General features: G+C 40.4%; 1 protein-coding gene across 1 annotated transcript in view; it reads left to right on the forward strand.

The window, feature by feature from the left end:
* The window catches only part of LRMDA (leucine rich melanocyte differentiation associated), a 939,296-nt gene that overhangs the window by 470,735 nt on the left and 449,188 nt on the right, over positions 1 to 19,373 (forward strand). The window contains exon 3 of the mRNA XM_042459731.1: positions 17,259 to 17,385. Coding sequence (XP_042315665.1) covers positions 17,259 to 17,385 — 127 coding nt within the window. The remainder of the gene's footprint in view (positions 1 to 17,258; positions 17,386 to 19,373) is intronic.

The raw sequence follows: 19,373 nt of genomic DNA on the forward strand, positions 1-19,373 counted from the left end.
TTTCTGCAGGGCAGATTAAACCTAGGATTGCAACCAAAGTGCCTAGGATTCAACATGATTATCTAAGGTGGCAGTGATCCAAAGACAGTAGCTCTGACAGGATATTGTTGTTGCTTATGCTGCTGTAGTTGTACAGTTCATAAGTGTATGTGACATCTTGTGGATTTTCACAAACTGGTTGCTTTACCCAAGGAATTCACAATCTGAAGTAGACTGGAATAAACAAGTTTCTTGGGATAAGGAAAGGTAAATGCAAATAAATGTTAAAGCATTAAACTATACATTTGGGAATAGAGATGATAAGGATTAGCCACATATAAAAATGGGATTAGAAGGAGGAATCATATCATAGTCAATGGTTGGAAGGTCTATACAAAATGGTGAGTGAGGCCAATGACTAAGTGGAGCTAGGGGAAGAAAGGTCCTAAGTGTAGGACTTAGACAAAAAGGAGAGGAAAGCATTTTGATTTTCATAGACAGAGCAGCAAATCACATCTGCTCTTCCACCTTATGGTACACAAGCTATTCTGGAACATGAGGCAGAAAACCTCACAAGTGCCTCTCTCTATCCCTGACAGGTAAAAATATAATAAGTGTACAGTAAACAAGTGACTGTTTTCTGCTCTGTTGTGACACTGAAAAATCTGCTCCCTCAAGTGACTGCCTGACCTGATTGGGGGGGGGAGAGTTATGAGTGAAACAAATAGTCAAAATAAGCAGGTTCTCAGCTGGCTTCCAGGTGGGGCATTTAGATTACACAAGCCTTGAAGCTGGCCAGAAACCGCTCTCAAGACACCCTATGGGGAGAAAAGCTAGACTAAAAAGGAACTGAATTTTTCCACTTCTTCCTGGAAAATGTGTACCTTTGCACACAGGTCCAAATGCAGCACCGCCAGTGTGCCTCTAAAGAGACTCTCCATTATAACCCTAACCCTAATTGTGCATATAAATGCTCTGTTGTAGGAGCACATTTAAATGGGTCAGAGGTGCTGTACCCAAGAGGTGAGGGTGGCAATGACTAAAAGAGAAAGTGTGACACTCTCATGGAGATGAGTCCAACATACACAAAACAGACAGTCCAAGAGGGAGCATGGGGTGAAGGGGGGCATGATTGTACCTTGCTGTCATCTGTATGGGCACACCTGCTCTGATGCCTTGCACATGCAAATATGTGCCGTTTGGCAGTCACTGGTGGTTTGCTCCTGCAGAGGGATGGTGGGGGGGGGGCATTAAAAAAGGACCCAGTGGTGTGGCTTGAAGCAGTGCCGTGTCGTCATGACATGTGCACTCCAGCTGCCTTGGGAGCAGGCAGTAAAGTTGGTGGGATTTCGATGTGGCTTTGGAAAAGGCAACTTTCAGCTGCTTTTTTCCTGCCCATCTGTTTCACCTCTTAAATCCAAAGTATAGTATTCTTATGTCTTCCACATTACCTGCCCAAAGCATTTGAACCAAAAGGGGATTTCATATGTGACAGCAAAAAGCATTAACTGCTCTAAATTTTGTAATATCAATTGGATTAGCTTCCAAAAGATGTGTGGGTCTCATTCAAAATAGTGGTTTTGACTTCTAAAACTAGTTTTTAAAAAGCTCTAGGGCTTGTGAATGTATCAGTTCACTTAGACCAGATGTTGCTCTGTATTCCCATATCATTTGAAATGTAGTGGTGGATTGGGTGCATGACAGAGACTGTTCCATTGTAGGTTCCAAACTGGGGCACCTGAGAGTATCTTTCTTGTTTCCTTATTCATGAGGATTAGGTAGCACTTGAAAACTATGCTTATTAAGATTAATCTGCTGAGGCACCTGCCTGGCAGTCTCCAAGGAGTATGTACACCTAGTTGCAGAGCAATTGGATTCTGTAGGTGTACCTTCCAACTGTCTCCCTGCCTGAACTGACAAAGGTGACCTCAGAGGCGATGCTGATTTCCTTTAAACTGTGTGTGTGTGTTTTAACATTTGTGCTGCCCCCCATCTGTTCTCAGTATCATACTCATACAAAATACATGGCTCAGTCTCAACTAATATGTATACATGGGTAGCCATGCTTGTTTTTGCTGGCCAGGATATGAGTGATCTGTGAGTAGGGGGACTGAAACCTCAATTTGGTATCATCAAACACTACCTTGTAGATTTAGATTTGCTGAGACCCCTACCTTTTGTAGGGTTGGGGGAACCATGCAAATGGTTCTCTTTTTCAGAAAGCAATGAATACATGAAGAATTCTAAGTGTGCTGGGTAGTTTTCCAGCTACTACAGTGAATGATCCTAGTGATGCTCTGGTTGATCTGTGGAATAGATAGAGTACTAGAGTGACCGACGTTCCTCCCGGTCCTCATTTACATGAGTGCAAAGGATGAGCCTTTTGAGTTTTCTGAAGCAATAAAATGAAATGCTTGAACAGAAGACTATGGCTAGTGTATGTGGCAGATAAAGGTTTTAATGGGATGTGTGTATAGTGTTTTTATTTGATTATGCTTTTAAATATCTTTTAATGCTCTTTTTAACTTCATGCTTTTTAAAACTGTTTTTAACTTATGTATTTTTAAATAGAAATTTAGTTTTAATCGTGTTTAACTTTTGTATGAACAGTTTAATTGTATTGTGTTTTTAAAATGTATGCTGCCTTGGGTCCCATGGCAGGATATAAATCAAATAAATAAATAAAGTTATAGTGGAGAAATATATGAGACAAATCCGATCAAACATAGGGTTTGGCCCATTTTAGGACCTACTCTGCAGCTCTGTAATGAGTTGCAGTTGTAAAATGGCTGTCATGGCAGCAAATAATATCAGCACAACCCTATGCAGCTGAGTTAATTTCAGTAACTAAGAGGCTCTTGAACCAGTGTGGCGTAATGGTTTGAGTGTTGGACTAGGACAAACCAGAGGCAAGTTGCCTCTGAACAAACCTTGCCAAGAAAATCCTGTGATAGGATCATCGTAAGTTGAAAAGACTTGAAGGTACACAATAACAATGAAAACAAAAAGCTCTTACATTCTCGATATCAGATATTAGAAAGTTGCTGTCATGAACTGGGAAAACATTTTGCTGAAAAAGTTGCTTGTACTGGTTCTGACTAGGAATCAACTTTGAGAATAGATTCTGTGATGGTAACTGAGGCAAGTTTTCATTGAATATTTCAGTTTATTCAACCTGACAATGTGGATAAGTTGTCAGAAATGAGATCTACTTATTTATTAAATTGGTGTCCATTCTTACTAATTAGAATGTCAAGTGTTGCCTGACCATGAGTGGTGGAGGTTGAGAATGCTACCTTGAAAGAGGGTTATATTCTACTTCCTCTAAAGGTAAAAGTCTTCTCTTGCAGAAAGCTTTTATCACTGTAAATAACTATTGGCCAGTTTCTAATGTTCACTTTAAACGCAAGGCCTTTAAACAGTTGGTGACAGCATAACAGCAAGCTGCCTTGGATGAAACTGATTTCCTGGATCCATTTTGGGTTCATACCTAGTTTTAGGGCAGATACAGGAATCATCACTTTGGATTTTGCAACAGAATACAACCGCATCAGTTACAGTATCCTTCTGGCCTGTTTTGGTGATATGGGAGTTGAGGACAGTGGGTTTTGGATTCTTTTTTTGGGGGGGGGGGGGGTATTGTTCTTATCTGCTTGGTTGAAGGTTCCCAGAAAGTTGTGGTGGGATCTGCTGTTCGTATTTATGACCATTACTGACTTAGGCTTGGGGCTGAAATTAGGGCTCGGGAGCATGGAGCGTCCGCACACTCTGCACTCTCCTGGTACCATTTTGATGTGTGCGCATTCACATGCTGCATCTGCTGATGACATGCCTTGTGCGCTGTGTCCATATGGCGGGCGCACAAGAGATATAACCGTGCCACTCCAGGGCGCTAATGGTGCCTTGGCAGCAGGGTGGATCATTGTGGGGTGGATCATTGCCACGCCCGTGCGGTTGGCATGGCAATGATCCAGGGCAGAAAGGAGTGGCGTCTTGCCATCCCTTCCTGCCCTTTTGTACCAAGCCTTACTTTCTTTCTTACTTTATTTCATTTATATGCTGCCTTTTCCCAGAGTGGGACTTGGGGCAGCTTCCAGAAATAATAAATTAAAAACATTTACAATAAAATTTAAAAACAATTAAAATCATCCCAGAGAACATAAAATAATTTTGAAAACAATTTGTAGTTTAAAAAATAAATAAAAAACCCCCTCCCATGAATTAAACACCTGGCTTAAGCAGAAATTTCTTTGCCGCTGGGAAAAAGGTATCAGGGAAAGGGCCAGCCTAGACTTCTGCAGAAGGGAGTTCTCTCCCATATGCTCTCTCCCATGTCCTCACCAAGCGAGGCTGTGACAGTGGTGGGACAATTAGAAAGGCTTCCCCTGTAGATGTTAAGACTCTGGCAGATTTGTGTGGGGAGATACACCTATGGATTTCAACTATACATTTAAACATCTACTCAAAGTCAGTGGAGAAAATTATTTGGAGTTTTGAGTTTGGGTCTCACCACATTATTTCTCTTTCTCAACTGTTGCTGAGGAAGGATCCAGGGTCCACCATTTTCACATCATTCAGTTTGTTCAAGACTGAGTTCTTGAATGCACAGGATGATTGTATGATTGTAGGGCCTGTGGAACTCCTGATGTACTGAATTAATGGATGTGGCTGCTCTAGATGGGGGTTGTACTCCCTCTGAAAAACTAGGGTCCCAGATTGGACCTGCTTATGGTCTCAGTATTGTTTCTGGAAAATCATGTGGCTGCTGTGGTCAGGTGTGTTTTTACACAGCTTTCAGTTATGCACAAGTTTTGTCCCTTCCTATGAAAAGTAGATTTCAGTAGATTTTGCCGCAATAGTTCATGTCTTAATTACCTCCTGGTTAGAGTATGGCATGGTGTAGTGGTTTGAGTGTTGGACTATGAACTTTATCACATGGGCCCTTCGCATTCCAAAAAGGGGGTGTGACAAGAACACCGCAGCGTTTCTCTGTGTGGAAAGATCCATTCTTAGCCCCATCCCGTTCTTGTCATGTGCCTTTTTGGAATATGACAGGCCCATTCTAGGGCCCATGTGATAAAGTTCTATGACTCTGGAAAACAGGATTTGAATCCCTGCTTGGCTATGAAACCCACTGAGTGACCCTGGGTAAGTCACACTCATAGGATGGCAATGTAAACCCCCCCCCCCCCATGAAGAAACAGGTCAAGAAAACCCCACAACAATAGAATCGCCTTAGGGTTGCCATAAGTTGAAAATGACTTGAAGACACACAACAAAAACAGTAATGCATTCTGTGTGAGGCTGATCTGAAATATGTTCGGAAGTAATAGCCAGTGCAAATTGTATTGGTCTGATAGTTCTCTAGTCTGTTTAAAATGATCCAGTGGGATTGTCCAGTTGTGTTGTTTTTTAAAACTTTTTTTTAAAAAACTGTTTCAACCTGTTTAATCTTGGTAACTGATTACTGAAAGGTGCTAAAGAAATATTTCGATACAGTGCAGTCCAAGACAATAAAAATAAATAAGGCCACATTCATGATTGATAGATAACCAGTTGTTTCAGGATCTCCGTGATTTCCATGAGCTATGGCTTTCCCAGTTTTGTTGTGATAATCATTGCTCTGTTTTTCAAAATGAGGTTATTGCTTATTTTTTTTACCTACATGGTTTTATACTGTTGTTAAGCTGCGTTGTAGGTTCAGATGGTTAGAAGGATGGTGTGTATGCACTTAAAATCATTCCCACACTAGGAGATCTGTTATTGCATGACTTTTCCTTGCAATGTCAAGGTAACAGAAGATGCCTTAATCATGTAGGAGCAGTTCATATTAATGGATCTCCCCATGCCAGTACAAATGCTGGTTGTGTGTATGTGTGAAGCCACAGCCTGTGCTCTTGCCAAATGGCTTCTTAAATTAGATGGACAGAAAGAAGGAACTAATGCATCAGTGGTGCATCCGTGGTTAGGATGTTATCAGTACTGGACCATATATGCTTGCAGTACCACACATGGGGAGCCAGAGCTAAATTTACACAGATGATCTCTGGAGGATTGTATCCCATCCAGAGAACAAAAAGCTGATTTTAGAAAGAGAAATTGGTGCTGGTTGATCATAGTCAAACATACTGCTGCTACATAGTGACTGTGATTTCTCCCCAGTACTGGAGGTCTGTAAAACTCTGAAGCACTTTGAAACATGAGGGCAGCAAACTGGAATATCCTTTCTTTGAAGCATATCCATATTACTTCAAAATGTGGACTGCTCTCTAAAAGCATATGTGGGTCAAAGGATAACATAAACCTTAAATACAAGAAATGTTACTCTAAGAAGGTTGATTTCAGGTTGCCAAATCATCTGTGAACAATAAGAGAATAATTCCAATGCAACTTCTCCATAACGTTTCCCCCTTTCCTATCATGCATGAGTCCATCTATTATTAGCTTGCACCTCTGGTAGCTGGTCACAAAGGCTGGTTTTCTGCTGGCCTCTCTCCACTTCATCTTTTTTATTAAGTTTATTAAAACTAGTCAGATTATACTTTTCTTATGGTAGAGGCTCTGCTTGGTCCATTCATTATAGTTTCTTATCTTGGCAGGCAATCTCAATTGAAAGGCAGCTAGTCCATTATGCACATATGAAGCCCATCACTCCTCCAGTGATGGCCAATTCATCAAACATTTATCTTTTGCCCTCTGAGCAGTGCGTCAATTTGCTTGTCACTCCCCAGCCTTGGTTGTTGTGGAAGATGGGAGAAAAATTACTTTCTCTGTAACCATCCACACACCCTTCCAGCCCTTTTTCACTGCACTGATAGTTGAAGTGTGCTGCATTCTGTCTTGTTTTCTCTGTTCATCTGGTTCTGTTTCAGAGGTGGAGGAGGTTGTTTACATTGCTGTACCACAAGTATATATTGCACAACAGTTGTAAAAGATATAGGAACCACTGTATTGTTAACAATAAACAGAGGTCTCTTGGTTTAAATGGAAGTGAAGCAGATTATAGATCCACAACACACACAGATTCAACTACAAAAGTCACAAAATTCAAAAGAGTGGTATTTAAGCCTAATCTTTGATCCTGAATTCCCCACTACCTTCTTACTATATATTACTGTATAACTTCGTGTTTCTGACTTATGATGACCCTAAGGTGAACCTATCATGGGTATGCTTGACAAAAAAGAAAGGGACTTTGCCATTGCCTTGCTCTGAGGTTGAGAGTCATGCTACATGAATGCTGTCAATCATTACTATAGCAGAAGGGACCTATCACAGTGTGGGGACTAATGGAATAGGAGTGATGTTAGGAGCCTGTTGATGGGTTTTCCCCATCAATGGAGAGGTGCACTACAGAAACAAAGGAAATGCAAAATAGCAACTGAGTAGACACAATGTCATGTAATAAGTACTCGCCAAGTACACTAATATCTTGCTTTAATGCTGAGTTATTGCCTCATGTGATAGCTTCCGATAAAATGGCCATCAAAGCAACTTACAGGGCCCAAATTCAGCACTGGAGGCAACAGGAAGCTGTTTTGAGAGAAATGTCAGTGCGATAAAATCAGCATAACTTCTGAATTTGAGTCAAATTTGAAAGAGGTAAGGCAGGCACCGGAGGCAGTGCTATAAACTCCAAAAATCTGAGATTAGCAGCCAAAAACACTGTCCTCAATCCCCATATCACCAAAACAGGCCAGAAGGATATTGCTGGTGATGGGGTTGAATTCTGTTTTGAAACCCAAAAGAAACAAGCAGTCATCCACCTACCAACCAGCATGGGGTGCTTCTGAAAGTATGTTTAGGCGGGGTACAGACCGCCGCTTTGCGGCGGTCTGCCGCCGCCGCCAGTAGGTCCGCGGGGGAGCCGGAGCCTTCACACGGCCCGACTCCCGCGTGGACCGAAAAAGAAGCTCCAAAATGGAGCTTCTTTTAAAGTCGCGTTTGCGACGTAGTGAGGCGCCAGGGGCGCGCTCGCTACGTCACAAGCGGTGCGACACGTCTGGACGCTGTGCGTCCAGTACGTAAAGATGGCGGTGCCCATGTAGAAGGGGCGCCACCATCTTGTATGTATATAATACGTACTAGGGTTAGGGGGGTGCGGACGCACCGCCCCTTCCTAACCCTAGTACGTATTGTATACGTACTAAATGGCGGTGTGTATCCCGCCTCAGAGTCTCTCTCTTTCAACCCAATAAGTAGATCACTTGGCCTCCACCATGTTGCTCAAGAGAAGGGCTAAGGTTCAGGAGGCATTGCTCCTTGTAAATCCAGGTCCCTTTTAGGATCCCTCCTCCCTATTCAGAAAGGGAGAGAAAGAAGCTAGCTGGGACTGAAAAATGAAGAAGATTGAGATGCTGGGGAGACAAGGAGATTGTATACTGTGCTTTGTCTTCTTCTGTGTGATCAAGCAACACACACACACACACACACACACACATATATATATATATAGTTTTTGCTTCCTATGCTTTCCCATTTAGTGAATCTATATCTTAGAAGTAATTAAAGGAGTCTTTATTCATATATCACATGAAGTGAAAAGGGGGACTGGCTTCTTGTTAGTGCATTAGGAGGTTGTAAATTGGATTGGAGATGACTGTAACTCTTTTTTTGTATTGTTGCAGAGGCTAGAATTTTCCACTGATTGTACAAAGCCCCTCTCAAAACCCACCTGTTCTCAGCTGCACCACTAGCCTTTCTACATACATGCCCATTTCCTGACCAATGATATCATTAGAGAGATACCTAACAGCTCAGGTTTAGCAAAGCATTTTGGGGTCAAATGGGACAAGAGAAAGCAGTCACATTTTGATAGTCATGTCCCATTCCTAAATAAAGCATGCATGAGATGAATTTTCTTTTTGTATTAGAAAGAGAGCACTGGTTGTTGGGGAGCTGAACTCCAATCACAATTTATCACTTCAGGCACTTTTCTCTCAAACTGATACTGGAAGAGAGCCAGGCTAGTAGAAAATCATCTGAAACTCATGATGTAAGAGAGAGGTGAGTTCAGCTCCAGTTACCCGCCTGCCAAACTTTTGCTTAAAATTAGTTCCCCCATCTTTTAATTTGGATCTCAGCTGAGCAGAGACATGACACTTGTTATATATCATTTGTGCCTTAGTAAACATGCCAGTGAGTCATGCAGCTGGATGACAGGGCTGGGCTTTACATATACCTCACAAGCAACTTGCTTTTATTCTTGGTATTCTTGGCTAGTTTTCTTAACTAATTATTGGCTAATTTATCATAGTTTACCCACGGATGCTTGCCATTGTGTATCACTAGGGGTGGAAATGATAACCCCAAAATGCCAAAAATGGATGAAAATCATGTTTCTTGAGGAAACTCTGGAGCTTATCGCATGGGGCTTCAGGAACGCAAATGGCACGGAACGAAAGGGGGTGTGATGGGAATGGAACGGGGACAGGATGCATTTTAATGCACACCGTAACACTGCCGACGCCACCAGAAGTCCCCATTCCATTACAAATCTGTGCCAGAGAGGCTGATTTTGAGGAACTGTTCAGAACAGCTCCTGAAAATCAGCCTCTGGGGGATGGATTTGGAAAAGAACGGGGACTTCCGGTGGCATCATATCCTTTCCCCATTACATTCCCATCATGCCCCCTTTCATTCCATGCCATTTGCGTTCCTGGAGCCCCATGTGATGAGCTCCCCTTGTTGAGAAGAATCTTTGCAGTTCAACCCTTATTCTTTGCAAAATCTGAACATTTTGTATGTGTGCAGAAAGCAGCATTTCTTGAACAAGTAGAAGCATTTTCTGCTCACAAAATAGTATTTCTGATGTAGAATATGCTTTAGATGGAACAAATTCTGTGTACAATTCACACATGAGGATTTTGTGTAGGAAACATTATTTACTGCACAAAAAATATGCAGAAATAATTTATGTGTAGAAAATACTATTACCTGCACAGAACTGGCCATTTTCTGCACAAAACCGCCATGTATGAATTTTATGCAGAGTAAGTCCTGAACTGTTAATAGTGTTCAAAAATTGCACAGTTTTTAAATAATTTTTTTTTGCAGTGGAAAAAAGTTGCTAAAATTAGTTATTTCAGAGCAACATTAGCAAAGAGTTACATCTAGATACCAAGCAGTGGTTGCCTTTGGTCCTCTAGATTTTTGAGACTTCAACTACCAGAATTCCTGAACAATTATCATACTGACTGGGATTTCTGGGAATTGAAGTCCAAAACATCTGGAGGCCCAAAGGTTGAGAACCACTGAGCTATAGGAAGATGACTGGACACTTGTCTGTTACCTTCTCTGGTCAGGAATAAGCCATGGGAAGCTGGCATGGATAAATATGAGTTTGGAGGGTTAGACAGGATACATAATTTCATCTCCTCAACCAGGATCTTGGCCTTGTTGTTTGGAAATTTTTAGAGTGTTCTGAGTGTTCACTACTCAACTATATTGTGTCATATCTTGCTGTGAATCTTAGCTTTGTTGACTTTTATTCTCATACCTTTCTGGGATTTGTTGGATCTTCTCTTGGACTATATGAGATGATCTGCTTGAGTCAAATTCAGTGAAGGGTATAGCTAGCTTCCAAGTGATAAGCTTGGTAATTTCCCTCTAATCAAGGTACCATCTTAACAAGAAAGTAAACATATTGGTTTTCCAACCAACCATTATAAGAGCATGCTGGTTTATTTGCTTAATGAGATCTAGCTGTGTGAATCAGCTTTCTGTTTTAAAAAATGGCGAAGTCTGCCTTTCGAATTTGGTTTTGTAAACTGCTTTGATAACCTATTAATAAATGGAATAGAAATACAAACTAGTAGTCATTTTCTCTGTTTAGTTGAAATCACAATCCCTTTGGAGTGACTGAACTTTTTTTTTTTTTTGTACCCAATTATAAAATTTGAAGTGCAGATGTGTTTTCTTGTAAAATGACTGTGTTATTTTGTGGTAATGGTCATTTGTTTTCAACAGAGCAAAAAAAGTTGCAAGGGATATTCCAGGTCTTGTTAACAGCCAAAAGGCAAAAATAGTCTTTTGGAATGGGTTTGTTATCTTATATCAAGGAATGGCATGACATGTTCTATATAAAATGCATAACACAGTCTGTGTTGATTGGAGTTGAGCTGCTCAATTTGCATTCTGTCTTGAAACAACATTCCTGCTAACTCCGTTTCTTCCCCTCTTTTGAAAGCACAATCCAAAATTACTAATACACAAGAACTGTTTTTTGAATTTCATTGTAGCCAAATCCATTACCAAATTCTTTATATCAGGCTGGATAGCTGCATACCGAATAGTATATAAACAGCAGTTACCACAGACGAACAAAGAATATTTTACCACTGACAATATTTCTTTGAGATTAAAAATAATGTTTTCCCTTCCAAATTATATTTAAAAAAATTATAGGGAGGGAATAGTACTGAAAAATAGAGCGAATTAATTGAAAGGCTTAAATAGCAAGGCTGTTACTCTAGAACTTTGTGTTCCAAAGATTTATTGTACTGTCTTGGATACTGGGTCTCTAAGTCACTGGAAAGAAGGGAGGGGAGGGAGTCAGTTTGCCTGCTCAGCACACTGTTTTTGTAAGCTAATGAGGGCAAAGCGTGAGCCATAGGCAATGATGCTGTGATATTAGCTGTGACAGGGAGCTTGATCATAATTATCTTAACGAGGATAGGGTTAATTACAGTGGAAACTTAAAGTTCTTTCTGTTGGAATCAGGCAGTGCTGAATGCGTTGTGATGTTTTGTCATTTTGATGTGGCTTTGGAAATTGCATTGGAAATCTCTTGGCAACGTTTGCTCTCCTCTGGGAGTGGGAGTGGGAGGCCTGCACAGAGGTAACAGAGATGGTACCTGTGGGTGAGATAATGCGCAGCTTTCATGTCATTAGAGCAGAGACAGATCAACCTGCAATGCTCTTGAGCGATGTTTATTAGCCTTCTGAACCAACTAGGGAGGACGGCTACCTGCCACTACCCCTTAAGCCCTTAGTGGTGTTCATGGTATTGAGCCTGTGCTTTGTTGCTTTTAATTCACTAAGACAGATAGAAGGTTCTTTCTGCAAACTAAGAGAGCTTACAGGCTTCCCTCGCTGCTCTGTGAGTTTCGCTGAGTTTTAATAAAAGGAATATTCCAAGCGCAGAAGCAGCCTATTTTGAAGATCCAGTAAAATAATGATGCTAATCCTTTCTGTTTGAATAGCATTTATCAGCTAAAGTTCTTATAGTGCTCTACAGACCCAGAGGGCTCTACATTCTCTTGGGTGTGTAAGGTTGTAGGCAGACTAATCTCTCTTTAGTAGATGGGAAACAGAAGCGTATAAGAAGTGTATGAATTTGCTCAAGACCGAGCTGTCTGACAAACGGAGATCGGATATTTCAGACTAGAAGAGAAGAGTGCTAGCCAGAGCTTCCACAATGCATGCATATATTAGAGATAAGAACTGAGACAAAAGATAACAGATAATTTAATTATAATGATAATTATAAAACACAATTGCCCAAATTCAACTGTTAGCTCCCATTACTTCCGTAGAAGTTACATAAGTAACTATTATGTAAGTAAATGCTGACTTAACATGCAATCACTGATTCTTTGGGTTTATTTTAATTGGGTTAGAATAGGCATTTATTGGGGCCACAATGCATGTTGCATGAGGAAGCAAAGTAACAATATCCTAATTTTTTTTTAGTAATTTTGTTTCCACATCCACTTTGGGAAAAGGAGATTGGGGATAGAGAAGTGGCAGGGCAGGGCAGTGTAGAGCAGATTTGCCTTCTCTTTCTTTTACCATGTACTCTGAAATTTTAACTGTTTAACTGTGACAGAAGGCAATACACCAGGTACTCCCATGCAAATATGGCTGAAAATCAACCAGAAGTTGTGAATCCCACATATAACTATGACCTTTAAAGCTGTATATGGCTCGGGTCTGACTATCTGAAAAACCATATCTCCCTATCTAGGCCTTCCTGTGGTCCAAGATCTTCTGGGGAAGACTTTCTTTCAGTCAACCTGCTATCATAGGCATGCTTGGTGAAAGCACAGAAGAACACTTTCTCCATAGCTGGCCTCAAGTTGCAGTACTCCCTTATTCAGGAGGTCAATGGCCTCCTACCTGCTGTTTTTCTGTAGCGAGTAGAGAAATTTTTTCTTTTTTAGTATGGAAGCATTGGGTTTTTAATATGTTGTGGCAGTTAAAGCTTTTAATGGGGGATGTAGTGTTTTTATCTTGTTATGTCTGAAGCACAATTGTGTTTCATCTAAGGAAGCAAAGAGTTTTATATGCTGTAACCCGCCTTGATCTTTTAGGCGGGCTAAAAATAAATAATAATAATAATAATAATAATAATTATTATTATTATTAAAATTGTATTTTAAAATATGGTCTGCTGCCTTGCATCTTTTGCTGGGAGGAAAAGCAGTATATTAATTAAATAAATACAGAAATACAGTAAATAATATACTGCACCCGTATTGTTGGCATGAAAGGGAGAATGGAGGAACAAACCCTTGTGTATTTAGACAGACTCAATTAAGTACTGATTTTTATCATTTCAGAGAGGGAGTAGACATTGCTTCTTCAGTCTTTCATGCATTCTGCAGTCTGAGACAATCTTTTCACACTGGGCAGGATCTGTCCTGGTTAAATCTGCACAGTCTTCTTCCATTCCATTTAAAGAGTGCTAGAAACCACAAGGATGGGACTCTCCAGTACAAACATTAGCAAGGGGAAATATTCTTCAGATACATCTCAACTTCTTTTACTATCTTCATGCCCACTGACCCACCCACCTGCTTTCCCTTTCCAATTTGTTGTGGTTTTTCTTTTCTTTTTTAATATCCAGCCTGAAGTTGCCATGATTTCAAACGTTTGCCAATTGCTCTTTGAATTACTTTGTTAGTTGTTATAAAAGTAAAGCAAGATAAAAGTAAAATAAAAATAAAGACTAAGAGGGGTAAAGATGAAAGTCCAACCAGGTGTGAGGGAGGGTTTTCTCTGTTCCTGTCTAAAGCTTATGCAGCTATCCTGCCCTAGCCTCTAATTTGGAAAGCAAGAGTCTACCTCAATAGGCTAGTCAGCCCCCCCCCCCCCCTTTTGTCTCACTTCATGCCATGTCATTTTGCTTTATGCATCCCATCTAGCCGTTTTGGATGTGTGCTTTATTCTTCTTGCCAATTGCCAACCATTTGCAGATTCTCATGATAAGGGTATTATATTTGCATAACAGAACTCATGAACAATGTGCACTTCAAGGCTGACACAGACCAGAGCCCAAGTAATGCATACTCACAAAGGACCTATTAGCGTCCCATAAGGCTCTGTGGTGCTGACAGGATGATGGCCTTTTCTGAACTCCTTTTGGCAAGTGGAAAGATGTAAAACAAAACAAAACAAAAGCAATAAACTTGAACGTTGGATACAATCCATTACTAACTGTTTATAGAGAGAGAGCATTTAAATGGGCATTGCCAGTGAGACTTTATTGCAAATGTAAAGTAACAATCATAACCATATGATACATTTACAGCTCCTTCCTCTCGTTGGCTTTTAGAATAATGTAAGGTCAGAATGATTAAAGCATGGATTTGAACCTCCTATCTCTTAATGATAGCTAGACCTAGTATTGTTGTTGATGATGTAGCTCTTGTAGTTGTTTTTGTTCCCCCTCCTCCTTTCTCCACTTCCTCTTCCTCCTCCTAGTTGCTATCATCATCATCATCATCATCATCACCACCACCACCACCACCACCATCATCACCACCACCACCAATAGAGGTAGGGAGGACAGCTTGTAGGACTTTTTGTCAAGCCATACAACTCCATCAGGCATGGGCACTGTGTACTTGGATGGGATGGTAAAGGAGGAAGCAAGATTTTTTGGGTTTGCAATGTGGCTTCCCTTGATTGATGGAAATGATCATTCTCTAGTGATATTTTCAAATGCTAAAACTCGCATGATGTAAATTCGTCAAAATTATTAAATGTGAAATTATGTAGCACAACATTGTCTTTTTTTGTGATAAGCTTATACATTATTTTATTTTGTGGGATGTGTATCTCTATCTGCACTTCAAATATATAGAAAGAAGTAAGAAATGTAAAAAAAAAAAAAATAGACCCAGGACAGAAGCAAAGGTGTGTATGTGCTTGGGTAAGAGGATTTAAGTACCATTCTCCTTGTACAATCGACCCTTTGTATCCACGGATTCTTTATCCATGAATTCAAGCAACCAAGGCTTGAAAATATTCAAAAGATACATAAACTTTGTAAAGGAAACCTTGATTTTTCTATTTTATATTAAGCACGCCATTTATGCCATTGTATTTAGTGGGTCTTGAGCATCCATGGGTTTCGGTATCCAAGGAAGGGTCCTGGAATCAAACCCCAGCAGATACCAAGGACCCACTGTACCTTAAGATGATCTTTAGAAAGATGTCCGAAGTGCAGATGTTGCCTAAGAGAGGAAATCACTAGATAGTCTAAGGCAAACTATTGTCTCTCAGCATCATCATACCATCTCTGATACGAGGGAATATAACATTTGTTTTTTCCTAGAGAACTTTTGAAGGATTGCTGAGAAAATGTAGAAAATGATGGAAAAGCATAGGATAGTAATATTGTCATCTGGCTGTGAAAGGAGACAATTACATTTTATTCCTTATGGCAAATTCATGTGACCTTAGTGGATGTACCTTAATTTCCCCATCAGAAACATGGGACTTTTAATAATCTTCATAATTCATTCAGATATACATCCAGCTCCAGTGTAATTTAGAAGTCTCAGATTTAAGGTACCACTGAGAAGCGCAGAGTTCTGTTGATTATTTATAGCTCACTCGGTGGTGTCCTTAAATGTGGGCTTGAAGGTCACATATTTGATTTCCCACAGAAGAGGTTTCATCTCCATCTTTTTACTAAGGGGCTATAAGTTTTTCAGACGACAAAATTGATATATGTTTCATATGACCCATCCCTACCATTTTTACAGTTTGTATGAGCTAAGGATAAATACTTGATTGTTCTGCCCCAAATTGAGCCTGTATTATATCCCTAATATAGAGTTGCTCATGGAGACCTTGGTGAAGGGTGTTAAATGTGAAGGAAAGAATTCCCCTTAGTATATATGTCACTGGACAATGAATAAATAGTATAGACTTGCATCTCCCTTATTCATCACTTTTTATAAAACAGCAAGGCAGGAGATAAAGTGATGATTCTTCCTACTGGTAGGCATAGAAGCTCAGCTGTCAAGTCATGCAGCCTCAGCATATCTCTAGGTGCCTGGTAGGTGAATGAGCTGTGAATGTGTGTCTCTGTGTATGCTCTGCATCCCATGCCGATCTTACTTGATGAATGTGAAGGTTCCCCACCCATTCCTGGAAGGATTTGCAAAGCTATGAAATGAAGAGTTAACGCTGGAACAACACCCTTAGCGAAGTGACAAAGCCAGCCTTTTAATTCCTCTCTACTAGCTTTCCTAATTGGCTGCCAGATCTCTACAAATGTCAGTGTATTTACAACTATCAGAGCATTGCTCTTGTGCCAAAAAGATTTTGTTTTTGTTTTTGTACTTTTAAATCTATTTTGTGCTTTTGCAGGGAGTGGGGTGTAGTCATGGGGGGGGGGAATGTAGCCGTTTCTGGGTCTAGAATAATTCTACATATTCTAACATTGTGTCTATTGTGCTTTAAAAAATATGAACAAGACGCCTCCAGCCAGAGGGAAAATCCAGTGAATAAAATAAAAAACCACAAAAAGGAAAAACTTCCAATCATATTTTTCCCCTACAGTTTTTATATATCGGGTAGCTGCTGAGAACAATTCTTGAAGTTGTATTTATTATTGTTAGTGGGGTATGATATTTCATGGCAGAAATGATGGATGACAACTTAAATTTGTGTCCAGGGAATGAAGGTGAACTGTGACAGAGTTATTTATCTTGGGAATGGAGGTTAGGGTCAGACGAGGCTGGGTGCCTGAAGGCACAAGACATTGACAAATTCATCCTGCAGGCCTCATATCTGAAGCCTTTTGTTTTGGATCCTGGCTACTCACTGAGTGACCCCCATCCTTCATTCTGCCAGCATGTGAAGGATGTGTTGCTATACCGGCACTCCCCTTGCCACTAATTCTTGTCATTCAGTCTCCTGACAGGACTAAACCAAAACTCTTCCCGTTCCTTGAAAGGGAAGGTTAAAATATTTATTTCAGCTCATAATGGCCTTCCTGATTTACTGGAGTATCATTTTTCCTGTTGCCTTTGTCATTGCAGGTCACTGGAAGGACTGGAGACGTTTAGCGGCTTGGAAGAACTCATCTTGGACAACAATCTCCTCGAGAATGACCTCCAGTTACCCAGGTTACCACACCTCCATACCCTGATGCTCAACAAGAACCAAATATCCTTACAAAGGAGGGGAGGGGGGCAGGAGAAACCCTGCCAAATGTCAAATGATCTGTATGTGTCAGCCAAATTAAAGTAGGTAAAATATAGCTCACATGCAAACAAAGCATTCTCTCTCTTTCTCTTGTCAGTCAGAATGCTTCACTGTAATTTATTGCAGGTCATTCGTAAACGAAATGCCTCACTATATCTTCCTGTTGCTCTGTTTTTTACTATGAGATCTAAGTTTATGACTCTGAAAGGATTTTTTTCTTAATAGATTGAGAAGTGGAAATAACAGCCAGTTGTGCTTGGCAACACTTACCCAGCCTGCTTGGGTTCTGTAGCAGGCTGACCTCTAGTGGAATAGAGTGCACAGTGAAACAAGATGAAAAAAGCTTTTATGTGCTGCATGTCTTTTAAAGAAAAGACGCTGTGCTGAATTTGCAACAGCACTGTTTCAAGAGGATCAATCAGGACTAGGTTAACCTTTCGGCTAAATATGACTCAGAATTGTGTCTGAGCCAAATGGAGGCCTTTGCTGTTTTGTGATCTGCAGAGATACCCTGCACATGGTAGTTTGTTGCTGTTGTTATGTGCCATCAAGTGGGCTTTAAACTATAGTGACACTATGAATCAGAAACCTACAAGACAATGTGTTATAAATGCCTGGAGGGTCAGTGTCTTGCAAACTCCAGGTGATGGTTATTTTGACTGACAATCCATCTGCAATGCATTATTTTTCTTTTCCTACTGCTTTTCACCTTTCTCAGCATTGCTGTCTTTTCCAGCAAGTTGTTGTGTTTCATGACATGTCCAAAGTACAAGAGCATCAGTTTCGTGAATTTGGCTTCTAGAGAGAATCCAGGAACATGGGTTTTAGGTACAGGTATAGGTTTTAAATGAAAATTACATTTTTGTAAATGAACCTTTTATTTCTGTACATGCCCTCCAGTGGTGTTGTTTTACCAGAGTAATCATAATAATCCCAATAATACTAATCAATTGTTTGAAGTACTCAAACATAACCCCAGAAGAAAAGAAAGCTCTGTCTTGTGGAAGAGCAGAATTTGGTTCCCAGGAAGATCTGGGGTGCCACATATGATCTAGATAAGCAACCAGTTCACCCATGTGCCACTCTCCCTCCCATACAGGAGTGTCAAGGTCACACAAAATGTACATCTACATTGTAGAAATAATATCGTTTGACACCACTTTAAGTGCTGTATCTTCATCCTATGGAATCCTGGGATTTGTAGTTTTACAAGGTTTTAAAACTTCTCTGCTAGAGTGCAGATGCATCATCAGATTTCAGGAATCTGTAGGATGGAACCATGACAGTAAAAGTGGTGTCAATATGCATTACTTTTAAAGTGTAGTTATAGTTAAAGTTGAGCATTTTCTGGCAACATTTGCAAGAGCTGCTGAGCTTTGATTATAATTCATCTGGAGTTTTCAAGGCCGGATAGAAAGAGCTTTCCTTCTCCTGCTTTCTTTTCATATGGTGAAGAGGAAGGAGCAGCACAGGCAGATTCCCAGAGCATGTCCTGGCTAGGAAAATGCCTCCCAGTACTCGAGTGAGCACCCAAGCAATGCCCTGATTTTGAGCTGGGTACTCTTAGCAACAGAAGCACTATGGGGCCGGGGGTGTTCATATTGCTTCCTAACAGCAAGTAATCACAGGGTGCTGCCCAAAATCTGTTGTGATATCACATAGGGATTGTGGGATACATACATGATTAACAGAAAAATAGATTGGAAACAGAAGGGAGTCAATTAGCACCCTGCTTCGCCTATTGTGTGTGCCCTGTACAGGTTGATGTATAGATAAAGTGGCTAAATGGGAATCTGCAGCTTCCTCCCATTCCTTCCAGCTTTGCTAAGTACCAGTTTGCCTTTGTATTGATGGATATAATTTTACATTGCAGATTTTTCTTTCAATATTTGTTCAAATTTTAACAATACAGTTGAATAGTTAGACTCTTACAAGCATAGAGAAAGGAG

The sequence above is a fragment of the Sceloporus undulatus genome, chromosome 3 (genome assembly GCF_019175285.1).
Source record: "Sceloporus undulatus isolate JIND9_A2432 ecotype Alabama chromosome 3, SceUnd_v1.1, whole genome shotgun sequence".
NCBI classification, from domain to species: domain Eukaryota; kingdom Metazoa; phylum Chordata; class Lepidosauria; order Squamata; family Phrynosomatidae; genus Sceloporus; species Sceloporus undulatus.